The sequence below is a fragment of the Solanum dulcamara genome, chromosome 5 (genome assembly GCF_947179165.1).
Source record: "Solanum dulcamara chromosome 5, daSolDulc1.2, whole genome shotgun sequence".
NCBI classification, from domain to species: domain Eukaryota; kingdom Viridiplantae; phylum Streptophyta; class Magnoliopsida; order Solanales; family Solanaceae; genus Solanum; species Solanum dulcamara.
The window spans coordinates 77,471,886-77,497,772 of NC_077241.1; the positions used below are offsets into that span (position 1 = coordinate 77,471,886).

The 25,887-nt window shown below is 33.6% G+C and overlaps 2 protein-coding genes and 2 long non-coding RNA genes across 4 annotated transcripts; 3 read left to right on the forward strand and 1 right to left on the reverse strand.

The window, feature by feature from the left end:
- The first annotated feature begins 994 nt into the window (after positions 1-994).
- On the forward strand, positions 995-3,490 carry LOC129888581 (uncharacterized). The gene is made up of 3 exons (XR_008766686.1): positions 995-1,495; positions 2,360-2,401; positions 3,238-3,490. It is a non-coding gene; the product is annotated as an uncharacterized LOC129888581 (long non-coding RNA).
- Positions 3,491-8,354: 4,864 nt separating this feature from the next.
- Positions 8,355-10,856, forward strand: LOC129888582 (uncharacterized). Its single transcript, XR_008766687.1, has 3 exons — positions 8,355-8,855; positions 9,720-9,761; positions 10,598-10,856. It is a non-coding gene; the product is annotated as an uncharacterized LOC129888582 (long non-coding RNA).
- Positions 10,857-11,817: 961 nt separating this feature from the next.
- Positions 11,818-18,532, forward strand: LOC129890026 (uncharacterized). The gene is made up of 12 exons (XM_055965514.1): positions 11,818-12,319; positions 13,110-13,238; positions 14,203-14,295; positions 14,381-14,460; positions 15,031-15,144; positions 16,158-16,231; positions 16,342-16,418; positions 16,911-16,994; positions 17,074-17,166; positions 17,274-17,381; positions 17,500-17,571; positions 17,939-18,532. The coding sequence occupies exons 1-12, from the start codon at positions 12,038-12,040 to the stop codon at positions 18,386-18,388; spliced, it is 1,656 nt and encodes a 551-aa protein (XP_055821489.1). The 5' UTR covers positions 11,818-12,037; the 3' UTR covers positions 18,389-18,532.
- Positions 18,533-21,679: 3,147 nt separating this feature from the next.
- Positions 21,680-24,117, reverse strand: LOC129890027 (uncharacterized). The gene is made up of 2 exons (XM_055965515.1): positions 23,112-24,117; positions 21,680-21,991 (listed from the first exon to the last, which is right to left on the reverse strand). Exons 1-2 carry the CDS (start codon positions 23,888-23,890, stop codon positions 21,922-21,924), a joined length of 849 nt encoding a protein of 282 aa, XP_055821490.1. The 5' UTR covers positions 23,891-24,117; the 3' UTR covers positions 21,680-21,921.
- Between the last annotated feature and the right edge of the window lie 1,770 nt (positions 24,118-25,887).

A 25,887-nucleotide genomic window follows, 5' to 3' on the forward strand; every position in this document is an offset into this window, starting at 1 on the left:
GTTTGCCTATAATAACAGCTACCATTCTAGCATTCAGATGGCACCGTATGAGGCTTTATATGGCAGGAAGTGCAGGTCACCTATTGGTTGGTTTGATGTTGGTAAGGTTAAGTTAATCGGACCTGATATGATTCAACAAGCTGTTGATAAGGTCAAGCTTATTCGGGAAAGGTTATTAGCAGCCCAGAGTCGACAGAAATCATATGCAGATAATCGACGTCGACCCTTAGAGTTTCAGGTTAGTGATTGGGTGTTTTTGAAGGTGTCACCCATGAAGGGGGTAATGAGATTCGGTAAGAAAGGAAAGCTTAGCCCGCGCTACATTGGCCCTTATCAGGTTACTCGTAGAATAGGCAAGGTTGCATATGAGTTGGACCTACCATCTGATTTGGAAGCAGTGCACCCTTTTTTTCATGTGTCGATGCTTCGCAAATGCATTGGTGATCCTTCTAAAGTATTCCCCATGGATGATATCCAGGTGACGGAGGAGCTTTCTTATGAGGAAAACCCTATAGCTATACTTGATCGCCAAGTCAGAAGGTTACGTACTAAGGATGTGGCTTCCGTCAAAGTATTATGGCAAAATAACAATAGAGAAGAGATGACCTGGGAAGCCGAGGAAGAGATGAAGGATAAGTATCCTCACTTGTTTTCTACGCCTACAGGTAATCTAAACCTCTCGATTAATTATATTGATTGACATATGAAACTATTTGTTGTTGCAAAAAAAAAAGAAAAAAAAAGACTATTCCCCCAAATCTCTTATAAGACTTTATGAGGCGGGTTTAACATTCGAGGACGAATGTTCTAAAGGGGGAAAGAATGTTACATTCCGTATTTTTGCATTTTGGATTATTCGTAAGCTAACGATTATAAATTCAAGGACTTTTAATTTTGAATTTTAAAATGACATGATTCGTTGTAGATGCCAAGTTATATGAATAATTTATGTGTAGTAAAATACATCTCAAGAAGGACCCTTAAGCCAAATCAAAATAGAAGCCATCAAATATGTTTTTCTTAAAGTCACGTTTCGGGTAAGCTGACTTCGGGAGGCCATAACCTCTTTATAATTTGAGAATTTGGGAAAACTCTCAACATGAAAGTTGTAGATAATTGAAATATCTTTCCAACCATAGGTCGTGGGACGAAATGTGATATCGGAGTAATAAGATATAGACGTTTTAAGTCTGACAGGCCAAACTAAATAGTGAATTCGGCCCAACCCAATTCTAATTCGGGTCAGGCCCAATACCTACGAAATTAGATCTGATTTTTTGTAACTATTCCTTCAAACTTTAGACCAACATAATTCTGGAAATTTCCAGAGAGAGAGAGAAAGGGAGTTCTTGAGAGAAATCCCAAATCCGACCAAAATTCAAGTCCCGAAATCCGAAGCTCATGAAGAGAAAATTGTTGTACGTCGCGTTGGCTTCAATTTGAGCTAGAAATCAGCCAATAAGGAGAAGATTTTATGTGGTGCTGCAAATTTAAGGTAATATTAAAGTCTCTTTTTCATTGTTAACAAATTTAGTTAGAGTTTTAACGGATTAGAACGGAGAAAATAGTGTTATAAACTAGTTTGGTGATTTGTTGAGAGTTATGGATTAAAGGGTTGTTTTAGGTAGATTAAATAGATGGAATTATCTTAGTGATGATGTATAATAATGGTTGATATTGTTTTGATGTTGTTGATGAGTTGTTGTTCTTGAATTTGGAGGAAAAAGGTGTATGAAGATTGTGAATGTTCAAACCCGTTTTTGGAATTGAGTAGCTGGTAGTAATTCTGGAATATCTCATTGTGTAGACCTTCGATTTTAGATATTAAACATGTTTTGGAAAGCTAATACACGTACCTACAACTCTTATGTTTATGTCTTAGTCTATATCTGTTGTTATTATGTCGAAAACTGAGCATGAATCATAAGACAAATTCTGTCCAGATTCTGGATTGAAAATTCCTTCATGTATAGCTGTTCGTATTTTGATGATATCTCTTTGTAGAAAATGAATTTTGAGTTGATTTCTTTTGCATTGGAAACTTAAGACAGAGATATAAATATTTCATGAAGGTTATAAAGTCCAGTTTTGCCGTTTTCATTTTCAAAATTTAGATACAACGTGAGGTACTTGACTTTCCGAATTTACTGCTTTGGTAACATGAATAATAAATCTTATTTTGTGTCAATATTTTGGATTGTTTATGTTGGTTGATGATTATATGGCTGGTTTGAAAGTGGGAAAAGTGAGCGGTATAGGGGAGGTGCTGTCCAATTTTTTTTAGAAATAACCTACTAACGATAGACTACGTTTTATTCTTGTCCATAGCTTAATCATAGTGCTTAACGTTTTAATATAGGTTGAGACAATATTGGACAACATATACGTATAAACGCTAAAGGTATGTAAAGTTAACATCTTCTTCTTTTGGCATGATCCATATGAAACGAACGAATGCCGTATGCTTAAATTCCAAAGAAACTCGTATTCGTAGATATACTCGGATGGCTACCGTTCTTGATTTTCAAAATTTATATTGTTATGTCTTGACTCATGTGTATGATTCCAGCCATCCTAGTTGGTATAACTCATGTTGTGGTATAATTCATATTTTAGTATAATCCATAATTGATGTGATTCATAATGACTATTGTCTTTGTTTTCAAATGATGGACTATTTTGCTTATTCTATTAAGTCTCCGATAATGATCAAATTTCGCAAGGTTGCTAATGATACCTTATTCGTGCATATTGTTATGGTATTATTCACCGAGTCCTACGATAGGCCGGGTATGTTATCATGTATGGATTCCACTACATTATTCACCGAGTCCCTTCCTAGAGGGCCGGGTACGTGATATGATAATATGATATTATGATGATATGACGATATGATTATGGCACCGAGTCCCATAATGGGCCGGGTACGGTATCAGTGTACACTACTCTATTCACCGAGTCCCTTGCTAGAGGGCCGGGTATGGTATATATATACATATGATGATATATTGATATAATTGTGACACCGAGTCCCATAACGGGCTAGGTACGATATATGATGATATGCATGTCTTCATTTTATAAGACACAGGTACAGTGATTTATTGATTATGATACTTGACTCTTGAATCTTTATTTCAGATGTGATCTCCTTTATGGTATTTTATGCTTTATATACTCAGTACATAGTTCGTACTGACCCCCTTTTGTTCGGGGGGCTGCATTTCATGCCTGCAGGTACAAATACTCATTTTGGAGAGCCGCCAACTTAGGATTCTACTCAACGAGTTTGAAGTGCTCTATTGTCTCAGAGCCCAAACTTTGGGTACTAATCCTTATAATGTATATATTTGTGTATTTAGGGGTACGACGGGGCCCTGTCCCGTCATATGCTATTGTTAATTCTCTTAGAGGTCTGTAGACATATGAGTGGGTTGTATATAGATGTTGTCCGGTGTACTAGTATGACTTATGTTTTTGGACGTTTACATTCAGAATGGAAGCCTTGTCGGCTTACATATTATGTTATCTTATTTTTGACAATTAAGACTCCCCAAGAAATAGGTGATTTTAGTATATATATAAGTAACAGTTTGAGACAACGTGCTACCCATATAAATCCTTTATCATGCTTAATTGCCGATTGACTATAGAAAATATGTGTGTATACGAGGGTCCAATTTGGACACTAGTCACGGGGCTAGGTCGTGACAAAAGTGGTATCAGAGCAGTTCATCCTCGGAGTGTCTACAGACCGTGTCTAGTAGAGTCTTGTTTATCGGTGTGTTGTGCACCACATCTATAAACAGGAGGCTACAGGACATTTAGGACGTTGCCTTTCTTTCATATCTAAGATCGTGCGATAGAGCCCAGTCGTAGGACATGAAATTCTTTTTTTCTATCTTTTGATTTTAGCTGAAGAACGACATCGATAGAAGAAAACGATTGATGATATTGGAAGCTACACAATATACGGGTAAGTAATGATGCGAAAGAGGTATGGTGGATAAGGTAAGCATATTGAAGTATGATTGAAATGTAAAGTTGAAAATTGAAAGAAAAAGTAGACATGAAAGTGTAACAGGTGCAGTTCGAGTCGGACATAAGAGGTAAGTCCATCATTTTCATACTGTTGTTGATATTGGGTGCCCTGTGTGGCTGCGATATGATATGAATATATATATGTTGAACCTGTGAGGCATTGTTGGTATTTTCTGCGTGCAGATTTTGAGATAGTAAGAAATACAGAGGAAACTCTGCCCATTTTTTTTTTTCAGAAAAAAAAAGAAGAGAAAGTGGGACATAAGTTCATAATATATTTTGAAGGTTGATAACCATGAGGTAAATTTATTGTGTTGTAGTAAAGAGTTAAGAAATACCCCAATGTCATCATTAAGGGACACCATTTTTATTTGGGAAATTTTATTTCGGAAAAAGCCTATTTAGAATTGATTTAAACGAACCAAGATAACTTCCAATCGCATGTTTTCCTTAAAAGAAGCTTTTGTTGAAGGAAAAAAAAATACGTCTCATAATTAAGTTTTACTTCCATTGAGAAGTACAAGGCACTCAACAATTAGTTTGTGAATTAAATAATTCATTCAAAATTTAAGAATAACCTTGGAGGTAAACCAGGTGCATCAAGCACTAAGAGGTCCGGTGGTGCTCGTTGGATTCTAGCTTCCTTTTGGTGGTGGTTGAAGAATGTCTTATGATAACATTTTATTAGTCCTTAACCAATTAATTGGAGATGGAACTGGTGAATGGAAAACATAAACTTGTGGAATATTCAGGATCATGTATTTCATGTGTTGTTCATGAAATGCTAGGATGATTCGAAAGGGGTTTTGATACTAAGGGATAATTTACAAAAAGGTTAAGTACGCTTACTCCACCGAGTATAATTGACCCTTAGTAAGAATCGTGAATAAGGTTAAAAAGTGTTACACTATGGGATTGAGTAAAAACAGAATATAATGTGAGTATGATGAGAATCGTTATGAAAATAAGTAAAGTCTAGCGGAAAAGTGGCTAATGGATATGATTTTGAGTAAGATTAAAAGTTAGTATTGGGTACACGACAAGGGTGAAAGCGTATAAGGCATAAAGGAGTATTGTGTATATGTGACTTCACCTCGAAAAATAGTGAAATCCTTAAATGATAGGAAATGTAGATTTGCAAAAATAACGGATGTATTGTGAGTTTACTAGAGGAACATGTGATATCTATTGAGATAAAGATAGCGTTATAAGAAAGCTTGGAACACTGATCACTAGAATATAAGTGCTACCGAATAGAGAATTTAAAACAATTATAAACACTAGCTAATTACTGATTAGAATAAATGGAATGTGGCTTTGAATGAATTGCTACATTAATTATATCATTTGAGTACCATTTATCAGACGAGATTTTGTACTATATATCGAGAATTCTCATCACCTTGTGATTGTGTTAATGTTTCGTACATGGGTAATCTAAGTTATTGATGATATAAAGAAAGATAGAGATAATGTATTGGAAAAGAATCGCATGAATTTGAAAATTTGAAATGGGGACATAGAGTAGAATATAAATAGATAATGATATGAGTACACCCTAAAGGGGGGAAGTGGATGAGAAAAATATAACTGTAAGATGAAATTAACTGACACTGCAACACGTTAAGGTGAACACCTAAACTTCATATGAGATCCCATGCTGGAACAAGTTAGAAAAATTTGAAAGTCAGCAATAAATGGAAAAATAAAACCAAGATGATATTTGAGACGGTGCTCAGAATTATTGGTAAAGATCTTGGATAGTGTGACATCAAAAGATGGATGCTTATAAAAAGGACGAATACAACATGAGAATAGTAACAAGTAGCTCGAAGATATTATAAATGATAGCAAGGTTATACTGGATTAGAGGTTGAGATGTTGGCAACGTAATTATCGGCTAATAAGATTGGGATATACAAGTAGCAAAGGAGAGAAATCTCTCATATGGTAGAATATGAGAAAACTTAATAGTAAGTAAAGGAAGGGATGCAAGTATGACAAAATAGACAGCAAGTGAGTGTTAGTACAATAAGAAATTTATAGCAGAATAAGCCAAGAGAAGGAAAGACTATGATTAGAATTGAATACACGTTGTACAAATTCTACAAGATTGGTTATGCAGCCTATGAATATTGGTATGCTAAGGGTGATATCAAGTGATTACTTGATAAGCAGAATAAGAATTTAGTAACCACAATGCGATTGCAATATTCCGGATACATCAAAGAAAAGTATAAGATGGTTTGAGGAAAAACTATAGAGATATAATTAGTATTGGGGGCAAAAGCCATAGGTGAGTCCTGATATCAACTGAAAGAGGTAAGAGAAAATATAGAGACTGCATAAAGACTAACGTGGAGACATTTAGGTATTTTCTGGGCTGATTTAAGCACCTACACATATTCGTATAAAGATTGCAATAGTATGTGTGGTAAGAGAAGTAAGAGAAAATTAGAGTAAAGGGGCAATAGAAAAGTTTGAGTCAAAAATAGAGAAATGACTCAAGATATTATGCCTAAAATATTGCCAGTTAGGGTAAAGGAAATTATGAAATGACTTAACCGAGACAATCAGAATAGGCGGGTTACTGGTTACTGGATGACGGTAAGGTTATAAGATGAAGGAACCTTAACACTAATTGATAACCAACCCAAAAGATCAAGATCAAGAGGTAAAAACAAATGATAGTTAAAGACCTTCAAGTCAAAGTCAGAAAGTTACACATGATGCCGAGGATTCCAGAATACGGATTGTCATAGTAGGGTAAAGAAAGAATATTGGAGTACCAAAATATTACCCTGGTGAAATTTCGATTTACTAGTAGAACTTGGAGTGCGTTATAATGAACTAAAGCGAGTCGACAAACGGAGGAGGTCTATGAACGGCATAATTAACTAAGAGAACACTTGAGAAAATATTGGGAAGCAATTAATGTGATTTTTTTTACAGGCTTACCTAGCACTCCACAGAAGTATGATTCCATATGGGTGATTGTAGATAGGCTGACAAAATCAACCCACTTTCTTTCAGTTAGAACTACATATTCAATAGAGGACTATGCGAGGTTATTTATCAAAGAGATAGTAAGACTTCATGGGATTCCCATATCTATTATCTTAGACAGAGGGGCTTAATTTATAGCTAGCTTCTGGAGATCATTTCAGAAGGGATTGGGAACACAAATAAATCTTAGTACAACATTTCACCCTCAGACTAATGGGCAAGCTGAACGCACTATTCAGACGCTAGAAAATATGTTACGGGCCTGTATTATTGACTTTAGAGGTACTTGGGATGACCATTTGCCACTTATTGAGTTTGCCTATAATAACAGCTACCATTCTAGCATTCAGATGGCACCGTATGAGGCTTTATATGGCAGGAAGTGCAGGTCACCTATTGGTTGGTTTGATGTTGGTAAGGTTAAGTTAATCGGACCTGATATGATTCAACAAGCTGTTGATAAGGTCAAGCTTATTCGGGAAAGGTTATTAGCAGCCCAGAGTCGACAGAAATCATATGCAGATAATCGACGTCGACCCTTAGAGTTTCAGGTTAGTGATTGGGTGTTTTTGAAGGTGTCACCCATGAAGGGGGTAATGAGATTCGGTAAGAAAGGAAAGCTTAGCCCGCGCTACATTGGCCCTTATCAGGTTACTCGTAGAATAGGCAAGGTTGCATATGAGTTGGACCTACCATCTGATTTGGAAGCAGTGCACCCTTTTTTTCATGTGTCGATGCTTCGCAAATGCATTGGTGATCCTTCTAAAGTATTCCCCATGGATGATATCCAGGTGACGGAGGAGCTTTCTTATGAGGAAAACCCTATAGCTATACTTGATCGCCAAGTCAGAAGGTTACGTACTAAGGATGTGGCTTCCGTCAAAGTATTATGGCAAAATAACAATAGAGAAGAGATGACCTGGGAAGCCGAGGAAGAGATGAAGGATAAGTATCCTCACTTGTTTTCTACGCCTACAGGTAATCTAAACCTCTCGATTAATTATATTGATTGACATATGAAACTATTTGTTGTTGCAAAAAAAAAAGAAAAAAAAAGACTATTCCCCCAAATCTCTTATAAGACTTTATGAGGCGGGTTTAACATTCGAGGACGAATGTTCTAAAGGGGGAAAGAATGTTACATTCCGTATTTTTGCATTTTGGATTATTCGTAAGCTAACGATTATAAATTCAAGGACTTTTAATTTTGAATTTTAAAATGACATGATTCGTTGTAGATGCCAAGTTATATGAATAATTTATGTGTAGTAAAATACATCTCAAGAAGGACCCTTAAGCCAAATCAAAATAGAAGCCATCAAATATGTTTTTCTTAAAGTCACGTTTCGGGTAAGCTGACTTCGGGAGGCCATAACCTCTTTATAATTTGAGAATTTGGGAAAACTCTCAACATGAAAGTTGTAGATAATTGAAATATCTTTCCAACCATAGGTCGTGGGACGAAATGTGATATCGGAGTAATAAGATATAGACGTTTTAAGTCTGACAGGCCAAACTAAATAGTGAATTCGGCCCAACCCAATTCTAATTCGGGTCAGGCCCAATACCTACGAAATTAGATCTGATTTTTTGTAACTATTCCTTCAAACTTTAGACCAACATAATTCTGGAAATTTCCAGAGAGAGAGAGAAAGGGAGTTCTTGAGAGAAATCCCAAATCCGACCAAAATTCAAGTCCCGAAATCCGAAGCTCATGAAGAGAAAATTGTTGTACGTCGCGTTGGCTTCAATTTGAGCTAGAAATCAGCCAATAAGGAGAAGATTTTATGTGGTGCTGCAAATTTAAGGTAATATTAAAGTCTCTTTTTCATTGTTAACAAATTTAGTTAGAGTTTTAACGGATTAGAACGGAGAAAATAGTGTTATAAACTAGTTTGGTGATTTGTTGAGAGTTATGGATTAAAGGGTTGTTTTAGGTAGATTAAATAGATGGAATTATCTTAGTGATGATGTATAATAATGGTTGATATTGTTTTGATGTTGTTGATGAGTTGTTGTTCTTGAATTTGGAGGAAAAAGGTGTATGAAGATTGTGAATGTTCAAACCCGTTTTTGGAATTGAGTAGCTGGTAGTAATTCTGGAATATCTCATTGTGTAGACCTTCGATTTTAGATATTAAACATGTTTTGGAAAGCTAATACACGTACCTACAACTCTTATGTTTATGTCTTAGTCTATATCTGTTGTTATTATGTCGAAAACTGAGCATGAATCATAAGACAAATTCTGTCCAGATTCTGGATTGAAAATTCCTTCATGTATAGCTGTTCGTATTTTGATGATATCTCTTTGTAGAAAATGAATTTTGAGTTGATTTCTTTTGCATTGGAAACTTAAGACAGAGATATAAATATTTCATGAAGGTTATAAAGTCCAGTTTTGCCGTTTTCATTTTCAAAATTTAGATACAACGTGAGGTACTTGACTTTCCGAATTTACTGCTTTGGTAACATGAATAATAAATCTTATTTTGTGTCAATATTTTGGATTGTTTATGTTGGTTGATGATTATATGGCTGGTTTGAAAGTGGGAAAAGTGAGCGGTATAGGGGAGGTGCTGTCCAATTTTTTTTAGAAATAACCTACTAACGATAGACTACGTTTTATTCTTGTCCATAGCTTAATCATAGTGCTTAACGTTTTAATATAGGTTGAGACAATATTGGACAACATATACGTATAAACGCTAAAGGTATGTAAAGTTAACATCTTCTTCTTTTGGCATGATCCATATGAAACGAACGAATGCCGTATGCTTAAATTCCAAAGAAACTCGTATTCGTAGATATACTCGGATGGCTACCGTTCTTGATTTTCAAAATTTATATTGTTATGTCTTGACTCATGTGTATGATTCCAGCCATCCTAGTTGGTATAACTCATGTTGTGGTATAATTCATATTTTAGTATAATCCATAATTGATGTGATTCATAATGACTATTGTCTTTGTTTTCAAATGATGGACTATTTTGCTTATTCTATTAAGTCTCCGATAATGATCAAATTTCGCAAGGTTGCTAATGATACCTTATTCGTGCATATTGTTATGGTATTATTCACCGAGTCCTACGATAGGCCGGGTATGTTATCATGTATGGATTCCACTACATTATTCACCGAGTCCCTTCCTAGAGGGCCGGGTACGTGATATGATAATATGATATTATGATGATATGACGATATGATTATGGCACCGAGTCCCATAATGGGCCGGGTACGGTATCAGTGTACACTACTCTATTCACCGAGTCCCTTGCTAGAGGGCCGGGTATGGTATATATATACATATGATGATATATTGATATAATTGTGACACCGAGTCCCATAACGGGCTAGGTACGATATATGATGATATGCATGTCTTCATTTTATAAGACACAGGTACAGTGATTTATTGATTATGATACTTGACTCTTGAATCTTTATTTCAGATGTGATCTCCTTTATGGTATTTTATGCTTTATATACTCAGTACATAGTTCGTACTGACCCCCTTTTGTTCGGGGGGCTGCATTTCATGCCTGCAGGTACAAATACTCATTTTGGAGAGCCGCCAACTTAGGATTCTACTCAACGAGTTTGAAGTGCTCTATTGTCTCGGAGCCCAAACTTTGGGTACTAATCCTTATAATGTATATATTTGTGTATTTAGGGGTACGACGGGGCCCTGTCCCGTCATATGCTATTGTTAATTCTCTTAGAGGTCTGTAGACATATGAGTGGGTTGTATATAGATGTTGTCCGGTGTACTAGTATGACTTATGTTTTTGGACGTTTACATTCAGAATGGAAGCCTTGTCGGCTTACATATTATGTTATCTTATTTTTGACAATTAAGACTCCCCAAGAAATAGGTGATTTTAGTATATATATAAGTAACAGTTTGAGACAACGTGCTACCCATATAAATCCTTTATCATGCTTAATTGCCGATTGACTATAGAAAATATGTGTGTATACGAGGGTCCAATTTGGACACTAGTCACGGGGCTAGGTCGTGAAATATTTATTTCATTTAGTGTCTCAACATGATATCCATTTCTGCCGATATCTTTAAAACTTAACAAGTTTCTTGGGGATTTAGAATAGAACAATGCATCTTCTATAACAATCTTTGTCCCTTTAGGCAGTGATATAGTAGCTCTTCCGAAGCCTTCAATCATCTTCGAATTACCAGAAATTATGGTAACATTTGTTTTTCTTCTAAGCAAGTAGGAAAAATATTTCTCGTCTTTAAAAATTGCATGAGTCGTTCCACTATCAATTACACAAATATCCTCGTGATTGATCATTGATCCAAATAAAATTTGAGGCATATCCATATTTTTCTTCAAAAAGAAATAAAGTAAACATTATAATTAAAATATGATTCATTATACAAATTTTATTTATTAAATGGATTAAAAAAATAAAAAAATATGATTTAGTACATACAAATAAAAAGAAAATTATTGAAATATTATCAGCACTATCAATATTCATATTTTCTTCTGGGAAATTGAAGAAATATTATCAGTGTTATCAATATTCATATTTTAAGAAAATAAATTTCTTATTCTTTTGTTACCCTTTTAAAATAGCTTAAAATGATAGAGGCTCATACTAATAACGTTTTGTAAAATAAATTAATTTAACAAATTAACAAAAGAAATAATAAGAGAAAGGGAGAATTGAGATATTTTTTTTTTGTGCCTGTATTACATATTGAAAGAAGCTATTTTTAGGCTGAAGAGCAAGAAAATAAAAAGAGCACATTGTTTTTTAAGTGAGTTCCAACATACACTACTTTTCATAACAATATTCTACTTAGGGTTTCTTCCAAGTGTGCAATTGGCGGTGCTTCACAATTAATATTAACATTTTGACGTATGTATGTATCTCCTTCATCTTTTGTGCTACTGCTTTAGTGGCTTTAGGGTTGAGCCGCCCTTGCAAAAGCGCCACAGAAAATCTTGAAGAAAACAAAAATGGCGGAACTTGTTCTCAAATTAGAGATACCTGAAGATGAAGAATTAGAGGAATTGGAAGAGGAAGAGTTATTATGGTGTTCCGATTCTGAAATTGGTGAAGCTTTGGATTATCTGGACACAAGAGATAATTCTGAATCGATAAATGGAGCTTTTAGTCTCCAAACAAGGCGCCCAAATGCTCATGGAGGACTTCATACTCGACCCAATTCTTCTGCTTTACAACCCCTTTCTAATCGTACCCAGAAATTTGCTAATCATATCAGAGCTTCACCATTAGAGGTAATTTTTGACAAGTTTGAATCTTCTTATTTTTTATTTTGCTGAATTTTAAGGTAATTTTGAAGCTTAGTTAAACAAGAACAGAATGGAACTCTTTTGTTTATTTTTTGATTTTGAATGTTACATTGTTTGTAATTTAAGCTTAATCGTATCAAAGTTTCACCTTTAGAGGTAATTTTGAAGCTTAGTTAAACAAGAAAAGTATGAAACTTTTTTTTTAAAAATCTTTTTGCTTTCTTTGAATTCAAGTGTAGTGCTATTGTTTAGTGAGTTAAGCTTGATCATATCAGAGCTTCATATATGTTTTTGTTTTCTTTGCATTGTGCTAATGTTGTTTTAATCTTAACTCCGTAAATTCTTGAACCCCTTTGACTCATAAGTTTTAATGAATAGGCAGGTTTAAGATACAAAGAATATTTTAAAGCCATAAGCAAAGCAAATATAATCTACGAAAATTGCCTTTTATCAACAAATATTCTTAAATGATAAGCTAATGTCCATAGGAAAGATGGAATTCTACCTTTCCACCTCTAAAATCATTTTTTTTTGACTTCTGTTAGGATATGTTAATTGATGGGAAACGAATAAGATAGTGTATATGTAAAAGTGGAAGCGTAAGGAATATGATCTCCTTAAGGAAAACATGTCTTGTAAAGTGAGACTGAGTTAGATTAGGTCATATTAGATTTTTGTTGCCTAGTTGGGGCAGTTGAGGAAGCAAAAACTTCCCATTTACGAGCAGGCTTGTGTTATTTTCTTATAGCTTTCAAAGTAAATTGACATTTTGCAGGAATGGGAAGGGAGGATCAAAGTTGGCATGTCAAATTCTGTGACTACTGCAATTCGTGGAAGTGTCCGGGATATGGCTATTGGTAAAACTAAAACGACTGAGAAAGCAGACCGCGCCACTGTTGAACAGGTAAGACTGAAAACTGACAACTCTTTGGCAATTTGTGAATGTCAAAGTTCATTTTTGTTGACTCCTATGAAATGAAAATTGACTAGAATTAACTATTTTGTTGCTGGTCGTGTAATTTTGAGAGTGCTGATTACAACTTATTATGAAGTGCACTAGTGGGCTATTTGTTGTTTTCTCAGCCTACTGAATGGAATTTATGTATGAGCTAGAATTCTTTGTTAGAGTTATCAATATTTGGTGAGCTTATATTTTTTACTTGTTAAGAGCGACCAAGCATTCTTGACTAGATTACTGAATCTGTATTGATTTAGTATATTTTACTGCCAACATTGTTTATTCGTTGTAATCCAGCATCGTGAAGTTTCCTGTCTAGATATTTTTGCGCGACTGTAGAGTTACTGAATGTAGCTTCTGAAAGATATAACTGTATTCAGCTAGTTCCTGCTGTTCACCAGGTTAAATGATCATTAACTTCCTTCTATGAACTACCTAAAATTTCTCATCCTCCGGGTAATACATTCTTTGTCTATGGGAATTCGAGTCCAAAACTGGATTTTCTGCGTCACATAAGACTTCTAAAGAGGCTTTTGGTCACTTATCTTCCCTTTTTTAGTTCCTCTTAATTCTTGATAGAAGGTAGTCCATCTATTTTTTTGTCCTTCATGTGATTGCTACTATTCCAGTTTATAAAATGCTTGACTGCAAAGTTAACTTAAGAATCTCTAGTTTCTGAGCCAGACTACACCCACATGAAATCTGAGGTCATTTTTCAAAAGTACGAATCAATTGAAAATTTATATCCAAACCAAAAACATGAGCATGACTTGATTTTTGTGCACATGTTCTCTCAGGTACATAGTTTTTTCGTTGGGCCATATGGCATATTGATGCAATCAGTTTTTAAAGGTTTATATATGGATTCCACATTATTAAATCTTCGAAAGATCTATCTTTTTTCTTCCAGGCAATTGATCCAAGAACCCGAATGGTTTTGTTTAAAATGCTCAATCGCGGTGTCTTTCATGATATTAATGGCTGTATTTCAACTGGGAAAGAGGTAAACTATAACTTTGCTACCTGTTTGTTTTCTCTCTTTCACTAAAAATGTTGCAGTTAAAACCTCTGTTCCTACTGTCTAACAGGCCAATGTTTATCATGCAACAAAAGCCGATGGTCAGGAACTGGCGATCAAAGTATACAAAACTTCAGTTCTTGTTTTCAAGTATGCCATGTGGCCTCTTTTCTTTTTTATTTAAATTTTTTAACATTCGAGTAACAGTTTTATGCATGGTGCTTATGTCATCTTCCGTTAAAACATTTTTTTGTTTGTGTGCACGCACACACCATAACTTGCAATATGATGGAAAAGATTAAATTAAGAATTTGCCACTTTGTGTTAGTCACAAGAAATTTGCGGTGAAAATGAATGTAGAGCGAGAAAGATAAATATCTTAAAACATTTTAAGATCCATATTGTACTAATACCTGAAAGACTTAAATTTCATTACTTAAGTTGAGCGCCAATTTCATAACCTCTGAGGTAGAGGTAAGATTTGCGTACAATCTACCCTCCCCAGACCCCACTTCGTGGGACCAAACTGGGTGTGTTGTTGTTGTAAGTTCAGCGCCAATTATATCACATATTGTTAGTTATGTGTGCTACGATATTTCTGACTTCATATTTTGCTTGCTTCCTTCTGTTGCAGTTTTGCATTTTCTGACAACTTAATTGGACTTTGTCATTTGTTTAATCTTCTCGGCTAACCACCGCACTTGTGCTTTGCAACTTCAGGGATAGAGATCGCTATGTACAGGGTGACTATCGCTTCAGATATGGATACTGCAAGCACAATCCACGGAAAATGGTTAAAACATGGGCTGAGAAAGAAATGAGGAATCTGATGAGGTACGTAAGTCTCATTCTCAAATCTTGGATCTCGTAGCCTTCGGCCCTTACAGGTTCTCTCTCTCTCTCTCTCTCTTTTTTCTCCTCCTGTCCTTTTATCTCCTCCTCTCTTAATTTTTGTCGTTTATTTTTCTTGGCTTCTTAATGGAAGAGAAAGACCCAATGAGAACTGTAGCTTAATTATGGAAGCACATAAAGTAGAAGTTCTATAGTGTAATGTCAGCCATTTGCTCCCAGAGATGTCAAACAGCTATATTTGCCTGCTAAAAAAGTCTCATTATACAGTTTCTGAGTGCAATTCATCCTTTTACCTAAAAATAAAAAGAGGAGTGCAATTTCTCCTTGAATTCTATTCTATGCTTTGTCCTTGTTTCTGGACATGTGTTAACTTTTGAAGTTTAATGCTGGTGGAGAACTTTCTCTTCCATTAATGACTTCTTAAGAAATAATGGCATATAACTAGACAATGTTGGGATTTGTTCCTAAACATCTGTGGAATCTATTGGGTAATGCAACTGAAGGTAAGAGATTTGCTGGAATGCTGGCAACATCAGAGAACTCCTAGAGCCTTCAAACAGATCTGGAGAAGCATCCCTATATGTATATTCTGGATCATATGACTAGAAAGGAACAAGACATGTTTTGGAAGTCAGAAGGATCATATATCTACAGAATCAAGGATAAATGCCTCCAAAATATATTTCTGGAGTTAATGTTATATGGTGAATAGTCTTAGCCGATATATGGATTTCTAGATTTACTTAGACGAAGGATGTAACTTACTGCATGTCCACCCCTTGCAGTTTTTTTGTATCCTTTTATAGTACCATCTTTCCACCTTAGTAATGAACCTTACCTTACCAAAAAATAAATGACATAATAAATTTTTGTATCTAGCAATGGTTACCTTCCAGTTAACTCATGTGTGTAAACTGAGTTGTGTATCAAATTTCATTTGCTGGGCAACTTATGTTATTTTGTTGCTCGTATTCTAAAGTATTCTGGAACTGCAGGTTAAGGGCAGCTGGAATCAGGTGCCCAGCTCCAATTCTCTTGAGGCTTCATGTTCTCGTTATGGAATTCATAGGTAATGAGCACGGGATGCGAACAACTTTTTTTTCTTGATGTGTGCTTCCGTGGAATTTCCATTCATTACACTCTGTGGTTTAACAGGATGGTAAAATTTTTGTTTGATAGGGAAAGGAGGCTGGGCAGCACCTCGACTAAAGGATGCTGCTTTATCTCTTGACAAGTTACGTGAATGTTATGTGGAGGTTTGTTTCTATCTCTTAATATTAAGATTATTGAACCAGACACCTTGTAATCTTGCTAAGATTACTTTTATCAGTACGATAAGAGTGATCTTTGACGAAATATGTTGACCACTTTGTAGAGAACTTTTATTCTCTCGACTTATTAGTGGTTTGTTTAGACAATGGAGTTTCTTTTGGTGTGGTGTGCCTTTTGTATTAAATTTATGCTTTTATTTAATATTCTTGGGGGGAGAAGAACCGATAAGCTGAACCAAAAGTACTTGTTTCACTTGGACTTCTTCCATCAGATATGAGTTCATATTGGCTTGATCAAACTAAGCTTTGAATTCTATACTGCACTAGAAACACTGATAGCACTTGATGTCAATTGCAAATACAACTGCTTAATTATGTGAAATGCATATTTTAACATGTAACAAGGCTTTTAGAATGAGCACTGTGCCATGTGATTCTACCCAAATTTGATACATTTAACTTCTTTATATTTGCCAGATAATTATGGCAATGAGAACTCTGTATCAGAAATGCAAGCTGGTGCATGGCGACTTAAGCGAGTATAACATCCTATATTTCGAGGTAGGGCTTTATCCCTAATATTTATAGCCATACTTAAATAGTTGTAGTCACTAACTTGTAATTGCTTCACACTATACAGGGTCACCTATATGTTATTGATGTTTCACAATCAGTTGATCTTGACCATCCTCATGCACTTGATTTCCTCCGAGAGGATTGTGTACATGTTTCTGTGAGTACTCATTGTAAAGCTTATATGACAATTTCAGATTAAAACTAACTTATAGCTAGGCACCAGTTATATGAGTATTGATTAGTGCTGGTGGTGGCATCATGCAGGACTTCTTTAAAAAACATGGCGTGGCTGTTATGACAATCCGGGAGTTGTTTGATTTTATAGTTGATCCTTCTATTAATGATGATTCAGTGGATAGCTATTTGGAGAAGGTATGTCTCATACATGCATTGGATAATCGAATGCATGCTAAATGATGATTCAAATTCTTTTATATTCAAATGACTTGGAATCTTTAAAAATTGTTGTTTCCCCACAATAATATACTAGGTTCAAGAGAGAATTTTGGCTAGAGGTGAGATGACTGCTGAAGAAGAAATTGCTGACTCCGTATTTATTCAGGTATTGTTTCTGCTTGTTATTTGAACTTCTTTGTTTCCATCATCGCAAGTTAAGGCCAACTTTCGACGCGTGGTCGGATTGTAATTACAATTTTTATTGACGTCCCTAAAACAGAAAGGGATATTCAGATAGGAATGTTGAACTAAATAGTGTTGTGTTGTCTCTTTTCCATATAAAGTGCGGAAACATTGATCGTCATTTCTAGGGAACTGCTGTCGTATTGGTGACACACCATGTTTGCACAAATTTGTCTGTCGGTTTGGCTTGTTTTTTGATAAATTGTTAAAACACCTCAGTGGATTTCTAAGATCTTTGTCTCTGAAGATTGCCGTGTGAGTAAGGCTCTCGCCATTGTTATATATTGCAGTCATTTATTCCCAAGACTCTTGATCGTGTGAAAGACGCTGAAGCAGATGTTCAACGCATTATTAGTGGTGAGGACACAGCAGACATGTACTACAAAACTATTACAGGTCTGAAGCAGGCTCTCTCAGGGACAAACCCTTCAACAGAAAATCAGCAGCACCAACAAATTGACGAACGCGGATTAGATGCCAATGCTGCAGCTGAAATTGACAAACCATCTGATGGTGAATCAGAGCCAGAGACCGAGTCAGATGATGACGACGATGAAAGTGATTGTAGTGAAGGCTCATCATCTGATGGAGAGAAACCAACAGCTGCTGATAAGAAAGCAGCTAGAAAAGAGAACAAGAAGAAAGTTAAAGAAGAGAAAAGGGAAGCGCGGAAACATAAAGTACCAAAAGCTGTGAAGAAGAAGAAGAAAAAGTTGGCCAAGGCCAAGAAGTATAGGTAATCAATCAACTGCAATGTTAAACAAAGTTTGTTTTGGGGTTTAAATTGTTGTGTAGAAAGGATATTGAAGTTCTTAGGTTTTAGAGGTTAAATTTTTGTAGAAAGCAGAATGAAGCTTGCTGCAAAGATGAACACTTTTCACGGATTATTTTTTCATTTATTTTTTTTTTCGTCGCGTTAAGTTTCAGCTACCTTTGATAAATTATAGTCACACAGATGTCTATGACTTATTTTAGATCAAGTATTTCAATATCTTTTTTTTTTATTAGTTAAATATTTTCTAATAAATTGAGACGAAGGAATGGGAATTGTCTGATTTTAACCACTAAAATACCAAAGTAATCATGTTAGATAAATCATGGAGAAACTTTTGTAGGAGTCATATCAGGTCTTTGACAATTGTCCCTTCAAGAAAAGTAGGACAAAGGTATCGATCCTGGATTAAACTTTTATGATTATCCTAGACTTTTTGTCTTTTTATGCTACAACTCAATGTAATTCCGTCCGTATGAATTCGTTCACATTATCAAACGTAGACGTTTGGGGTGTTGAGGTCAATCAAAGATGAACACTTTTCACGGATATTTTTTTTTTTCGTCGCGTTAAGTTTCAGCTACCTTTAATAAATTATAGTCACACAGATGTCTATGACTTATTTTAGATCAAGTATTTCAATATCTTTTTTTTTGGTTAGTTAAATATTTTCTAATAAATTGAGACGAAGGAATGGGAATTGTCCGATTTTAACCACTAAAATACCAAAGTAATCATGTTAGATAAATCATGGAGAAACTTTTGTAGGAGTCATATCAGGTCTTTGACAATTGTCCCGTCAAGAAAAGTAGGACAAAGGTATCGATCCTCGACTAAACTTTTATGATTATCCTAGACTTTTTGTTTTTTATGCTACAACTCAATGTAATTTCGTCCGTATGAATTCGTTCACATTATCAATCCTACGTTTGGGGTGTTGAGGTCAATCAAAGATGAACACTTTTCACGGATAATTTTTTTTTTTCGTCGCGTTAAGTTTCAGCTACCTTTGATAAATTATAGTCACACAGATGTCTATGACTTATTTTAGATCAAGTATTTCAATATCTTTTTTTTTTGATTAGTTAAATATTTTCTACTAAATTGAGACGAAGGAATGGGAATTGTCCGATTTTAACCACTAAAATACCAAAGTAATCATGTTAGATAAATCATGGAGAAACTTTGTAGGAGTCATATCAGGTCCTTGACAATTGTCCCTTCAAGAAAAGTAGGACAAAGGTATCGATCCTGGACTAAACTTTTATGATTGTCCTAAACTTTTTGTTTTTTTATGCTACAACTCAATGTAATTCCGTCCATATGAATTCGTTCACATTATCAATCCTACGTTTGGGGTGTCGAGGTCAATCAAAGATGAACACTTTTCACGGATAATTTTTTCATTTTTTTTTCGTCGCGTTAAGTTTCAGCTACCTTTGATAAATTATAGTCACACAGATGTCTATGACTTATTTTAGATCAAGTATTTCAATATCTTTTTTTTTTTGATTAGTTAAATATTTTCTAATAAATTGAGACGAAGGAACGGGAATTGTCCGATTTTAACCACTAAAATATCAAAGTAATCATGTTAGATAAATCATGGAAAAACTTTTGTAGGAGTCATATCGGGTCTTTGACAATTGTCCCTTCAAGAAAAGTAGGACAAAGGTATCGATCCTGGACTAAACTTTTATGATTGTCCTAGAATTTTTATTTTTTTATGCTACAACTCAATGTAATTCCGTCCGTATGAATTCATTCACATTATCAAACGTAGACGTTTGGGGTGTTGAGGTCAATCAAAGATGAACACTTTTCACGGATAATTTTTTTTTTCGTCGCGTTAAGTTTCAGCTACCTTTGATAAATTATAGTCACACAGATGTCTATGACTTATTTTAGATCAAGTATTTCAATATCTTTTTTTTTGATTAGTTAAATATTTTCTAATAAATTGAGACGAAGGAACGGGAATTGTCCGATTTTAACCACTAAAATACCAAAGTAATCATGTTAGATAAATCATGGAGAAACTTTGTAGGAGTTATATCAGGTCCTTGACAATTGTCCCTTCAAGAAAAGTAGGACAAAGGTATCGATTCTAGACTAAACTTTTATGATTGTCCTAAACTTTTTATTTTTTTATGCTACAACTCAATGTAATTCCGTCCATATGAATTCGTTCACATTATCAATCCTACGTTTGGGGTGTCGAGGTCAATCAAAGATGAACACTTTTCACGGATAATTTTTTCATTTATTTTTTTTTCGTCGCGTTAAGTTTCAGCTACCTTTGATAAATTATAGTCACAGAGATGTCTATGACTTATTTTAGATCAAGTATTTCAATATCTTTTTTTTTTGATTAGTTAAATATTTTCTAATAAATTGAGACGAAGGAACGGAAATTGTCCGATTTTAACCACTAAAATATCAAAGTAATCATGTTAGATAAATCATGGAGAAACTTTGTAGGAGTCATATCAGGTCTTTGACAATTGTCCCTTCAAGAAAAGTAGGACAAAGGTATCGATCCTGGACTAAACTTTTATGATTGTCCTAGACTTTTTATTTTTTTATGCTACAACTCAATGTAATTCCGTCCGTATGAATTCGTTCACATTATCAATCCTACGTTTGGGGTGTCGAGGTCAATCAAAGATGAACACTTTTCACGGATAATTTTTTCTTTTTTTTTTCATCGCGTTAAGTTTCAGCTACCTTTGATAAATTATAGTCACACAGATGTCTATGACTTATTTTAGATCAAGTATTTCAATATCTTTTTTTTTGATTAGTTAAATATTTTCTAATAAATTGAGACGAAGGAACGGGAATTGTCCGATTTTAACCACTAAAATACCAAAGTAATCATGTTAGATAAATCATGGAGAAACTTTTGTAGGAGTCATATCAGGTCTATCGATCCTGGACTAAACTTTTATGATTGTCCTAGACTTTTTATTTTTTTGATGCTATAACTCAATGTAATTCCGTCCGTATGAATTCGTTCACATTATCAATCCTACGTTTGGGGTGTCAAGGTCAATCTAAAATAGCTTATTTAACCCATAAAGGTAGAAATAAGATTGCATATATCTAACCCTGTTCAAGGAAACAACTAAAACTAATATCTAACCCTGTTCAAGGGAAACAACTAAAACTAACTTAAAATGACTAATGCAACAAAGCTCAAGAATCACCTCTGATATTGATACATTACACTATATCTATGAAGAATTTGAAAGATCTGTGACATAATAAATTCAAATTCTTGAAAAAGCAGTAGTTTGGAAATATTCTATTCTTGCAAGAACCAAGAATTATACAATGATACATTGCAAAACACTTCTGCAGTAAATCTACTAGTACAAAAAAAAAAGATTATTACTTATCAAAGATCTTTACAGGATTTTTTTTCCATCTATAAAGACTTGTAAGTATAAATGATTTACAGGTCTCATAACCAAATAAGAGAGGAATTTTTGATTGTCTTCACTCTGCTGATTTGCTTTTACTAAAGCATAATCTTGACCAGAAATTGGTTAAAAATCCTTTCTTTTTCCTGCATTAAAAAAACAAGAAACTGCAATTTTTAGCTTGAGACAGATTTACTGTTTACTTTTTCTAACTGATATACATAGATTATACACGATCATACACATTATATATGGATATATGTATATATATTACACATCTGTCGATTATTAAGGTTAATTATCCTTAATTTATATACTTGAAGAGCTATTTGTGCAAAGGAAGTGAAAAAGGAAATCTGCATTATCTATTTATCTTAATGAATGTTTTTATCAAAGAAGAAAGATATATCTAAAATCTTCAATTTATTGTTCTAATCAAAAGGCTTCTAAATTCTTTGATTTTTTTCCTAAATAAATTTGAAATTCATGGAATCAGAATCTGACAAAGTAGTATCTCTCTAATTAAATTCTTTCCTGCTTTGGTATAATGATATCTAATTCATAAGTGAAAATATTTAATAGTTTTCTTTTATTGATTCCCCCCACCCCCACAAAAAAAATAGAAAAGAAAAATCTGTTCTTTGTTCTGTTCTATTTGTCCTAATATGTAAACACATTTTTTTTGCCAAAATTAAACTAGTCAAAAGTCTTGTTCAATTTTCTGCAAAATTGACTAAATAAAGTATAGAACAACAAAAGGAAGATAAAAGGATTAATTCATTAACAAATCTAAATCAATCTTTGCTTTGATCATTCATAAATAGATTCCAAAGCCAATCTGTTAAAGAATTTCACCTTAATAATCTTATCACATAAATATAATGCCAATATATTCAGCAAGTCATAATATCAAGAACCCCCAATGCCTCCAAACTCATTTTCAAAGTTAAAAAAGAAAAAGAAAAAAGGATAACCAGATGCACGAAGTTCACCCAGGATGCGGAAAATGTAACATCAATAATGAAATCCCTAAACACCTATATGCAAGGAACCTAACAACAACAACAATAAGGTGCGATCACCTAAAGACAGTAAACCACAAATGATATCAAATACCAAAAGGCAGTCACTCTAAATGACTTGATACCACACCTCGAACCCTGAACTATAGACAACTTCACCTTTGCTTCGAGACCCCTCTTCAGAATTTTCAAAGTAACAAGATGAATAATTTATTGAATTGAGAAATCAAGAATTTGAAGATACCTTTTAGTTCTTGTTCTGCTATCATTGCTGCCACTACTTTCACTAGTACTGCTGCCTGTTTTGCTACTATCACTCTCACTTGAACAAGAAAATCTCTTCTTCCACCAATCTTTCTCCAAATTTCTTGAAACTTCTATTGGCTTAGGTGAAACTTTAGTTGTTTTTGTTGATTTCTTCATCTGTTGTTTCTTCTTTGGATCCAATGGAATTGGGAAAAACATCTTTAGACAACAACCCCTTTCTTCAAAACTTTCATTTCTAATCATTTCCCCCTTACTTTCTTGTCTTTTTATACTTTTCACCCTTTGTTGCATCATAAAATGTTCTTGACTAATAGTACTAGCAAGATTTTCCTTTTCCTCCTCTTTATTGATTAAGCATTCTTCTTGATTAGATTCCAAGAATGAATTTTTTTCAACAAGATCTTTAAGTGACAACTCATAACAAGATTCAGGCATGTTCTTGATCATTTCCATTAGTTCCCATTGACCTTTAGCTATAGCTAGAGCTCTAGAGCTAGGTGAAATTGATCGATGATTCATCGAATTTTGAAAGGGGTGAACAGGGCTTCTTGGTGGACTATTTTTCCATAAAGGTGGTGAACAAATACCAGATTCATCATCACCATAATCAACATGTTGTTGTGACATTTCTAAGCCTCCAACTTTATTTTTAGTGGCAAAATTTTGGTAAGTGTTGTTATAAGTGTAATCTGAGGCTGTAATAGGATCAAGAATGGGTATATGATCAATGAGTTTTTGGTTTCTTGAATCAAACATTGTTTGTTAGATGAAGGAAATTTGAGAGGATTTTTTAGGGGGGGTTGGGGGTGAAGGGAGGTGTTGAAAGAGGGAAAGAATTGAGGAAAAAAAAGTTGTGGTGTGATGTGTGTGTATGTAGAAGTCACATAAATGTGTATTACTAACTTGCTTTTTAATAAAAACAAGTTTTTTTTAATTGGCCTTGCTTTTTGTATGTTAGGCACCTTATATGAAAAGAAAAAGGACAAATAATTAAGTACTACTATGTAGAATCTTGATGGATCCAAGTATATAAGCGTTAGGTACTTTTCTTTCTATTTTTATTGTCAGTGGGAGAAATTTTATTTTTTGTAGTTTTTTATAAAAAAATATTTTTATATATAAGAGATCTTTTTTTTATCTGTAAGAAATCTGAGAAGATTACTCTCTTTTATTTAATTTGTAAGAAGTTATTTTCACATCTTTTAGGGTGTTTGATAAGGAGGAGTTTTTTTTTAAAAAAAATATTATCAGTGGTTGTTAGAGATTATTTCCACACCATTTAAGGTTTCTGCTCGAATCTTAAGAAAAATATTTAAAAGTTTTAATTATAAAAATATTTGTGTTATTTAAAGTTAATCGTTCCTTTAGCATCTGACTTAATTAATACTTCATTAATTTGAACGATAAGAATAAATTGAATGTTGATAATAATAATAATAAATAATTTTTTTATAAATGTCATTTTTTGAAGTAAATTTATTAAAACGACTAATATATATTTAGAATCGAAAGCAATGACACATACTACTATAAAAAATGGTAAGAAAATATGTAGAAGAGAAAAGAAAGTCAATAGTTTCTAGATGGGTGAGCATAGAAGTGTATATTTTTCCATTGAATCAAAAGACTCTATTTTCCCTTTTCATACAGCAATTGACTATATATTAAGATATATTTAAAAGAAAACAAACAAATGAAAGGAGTTAAAGAAAGAAATTACATTTCCAGATAAATTGTAAATTTATGATGGATAAATGACTAATTAGAAAAGACAATTAACCACTCTATCCTAATTCATGTGAAATTCTTTTCTTATTAATCAGTTTGAAAAAAAATGAATCTTTTTATATTTATTAATAAAAATTAATTTAAAATTTCTCTTATTATTCTGGATAAGATGATTTATAGCTATATCAATATTTATGACCTATATTTTAATTTTTTTATTATTATTTTCTTATTAATCAGTTTGAAAAAAAAGAATCATTTTATATTTATTAATAAAAATTATTTTTAAATTTCTCTTTTAATTGAGACGATTTATAATTATATCAATATTTATGACCTATATTTTTAAAAAAATCTTTCTTTTTTAGACTTTCCGCCTTGTCAAATACTCCCTTCTAATGTCACGCCCATTATGAAAAATAAATATAAGATATAATTTACTAAATTACCCCTATTTATATATATATTATATGTTTCTTGAAATTGAGCATTAACGAAAAAATAACTCTCTAATATAAAGATTGAACACAATTAATATTATTTTTGAATTGAATTCCTAAATCGATCCTTATTTTTACTAAAATAATACTTATTTCGGGACGGAAGAGTTCACCCATTAGATGAATTGAGATTTTTAATAGAGGGATTAACAAAATTGCCTCGTTGTTCATTGTTTTCTCCCTTTTCTCTGTCTTTTTGATTTAAAATGAAATCATCGCAAATGATATTCAGAAAAAGAGGCGAATTTACAATTTTGAAAAGACGAATGCACCATTGCTTTTAAGATAAGATTATGATAAGAAAAAAATTAATAATACTTCTCTTTGGATGCTACTTTTATAAGTCATATAGTAATACTTCTCTTTGAAGACGATAAATTTTATAGGCACAAATCTAGACTAGTCGATATCGATATAAAAAATCTAATAAAAAACTTTTTTTAAAAAAGGACCACATCGCCGCTTGTCAACCAAATATATGATACCATTAATGAGGTATGAATTGATATATCTCTTCTTTACGCA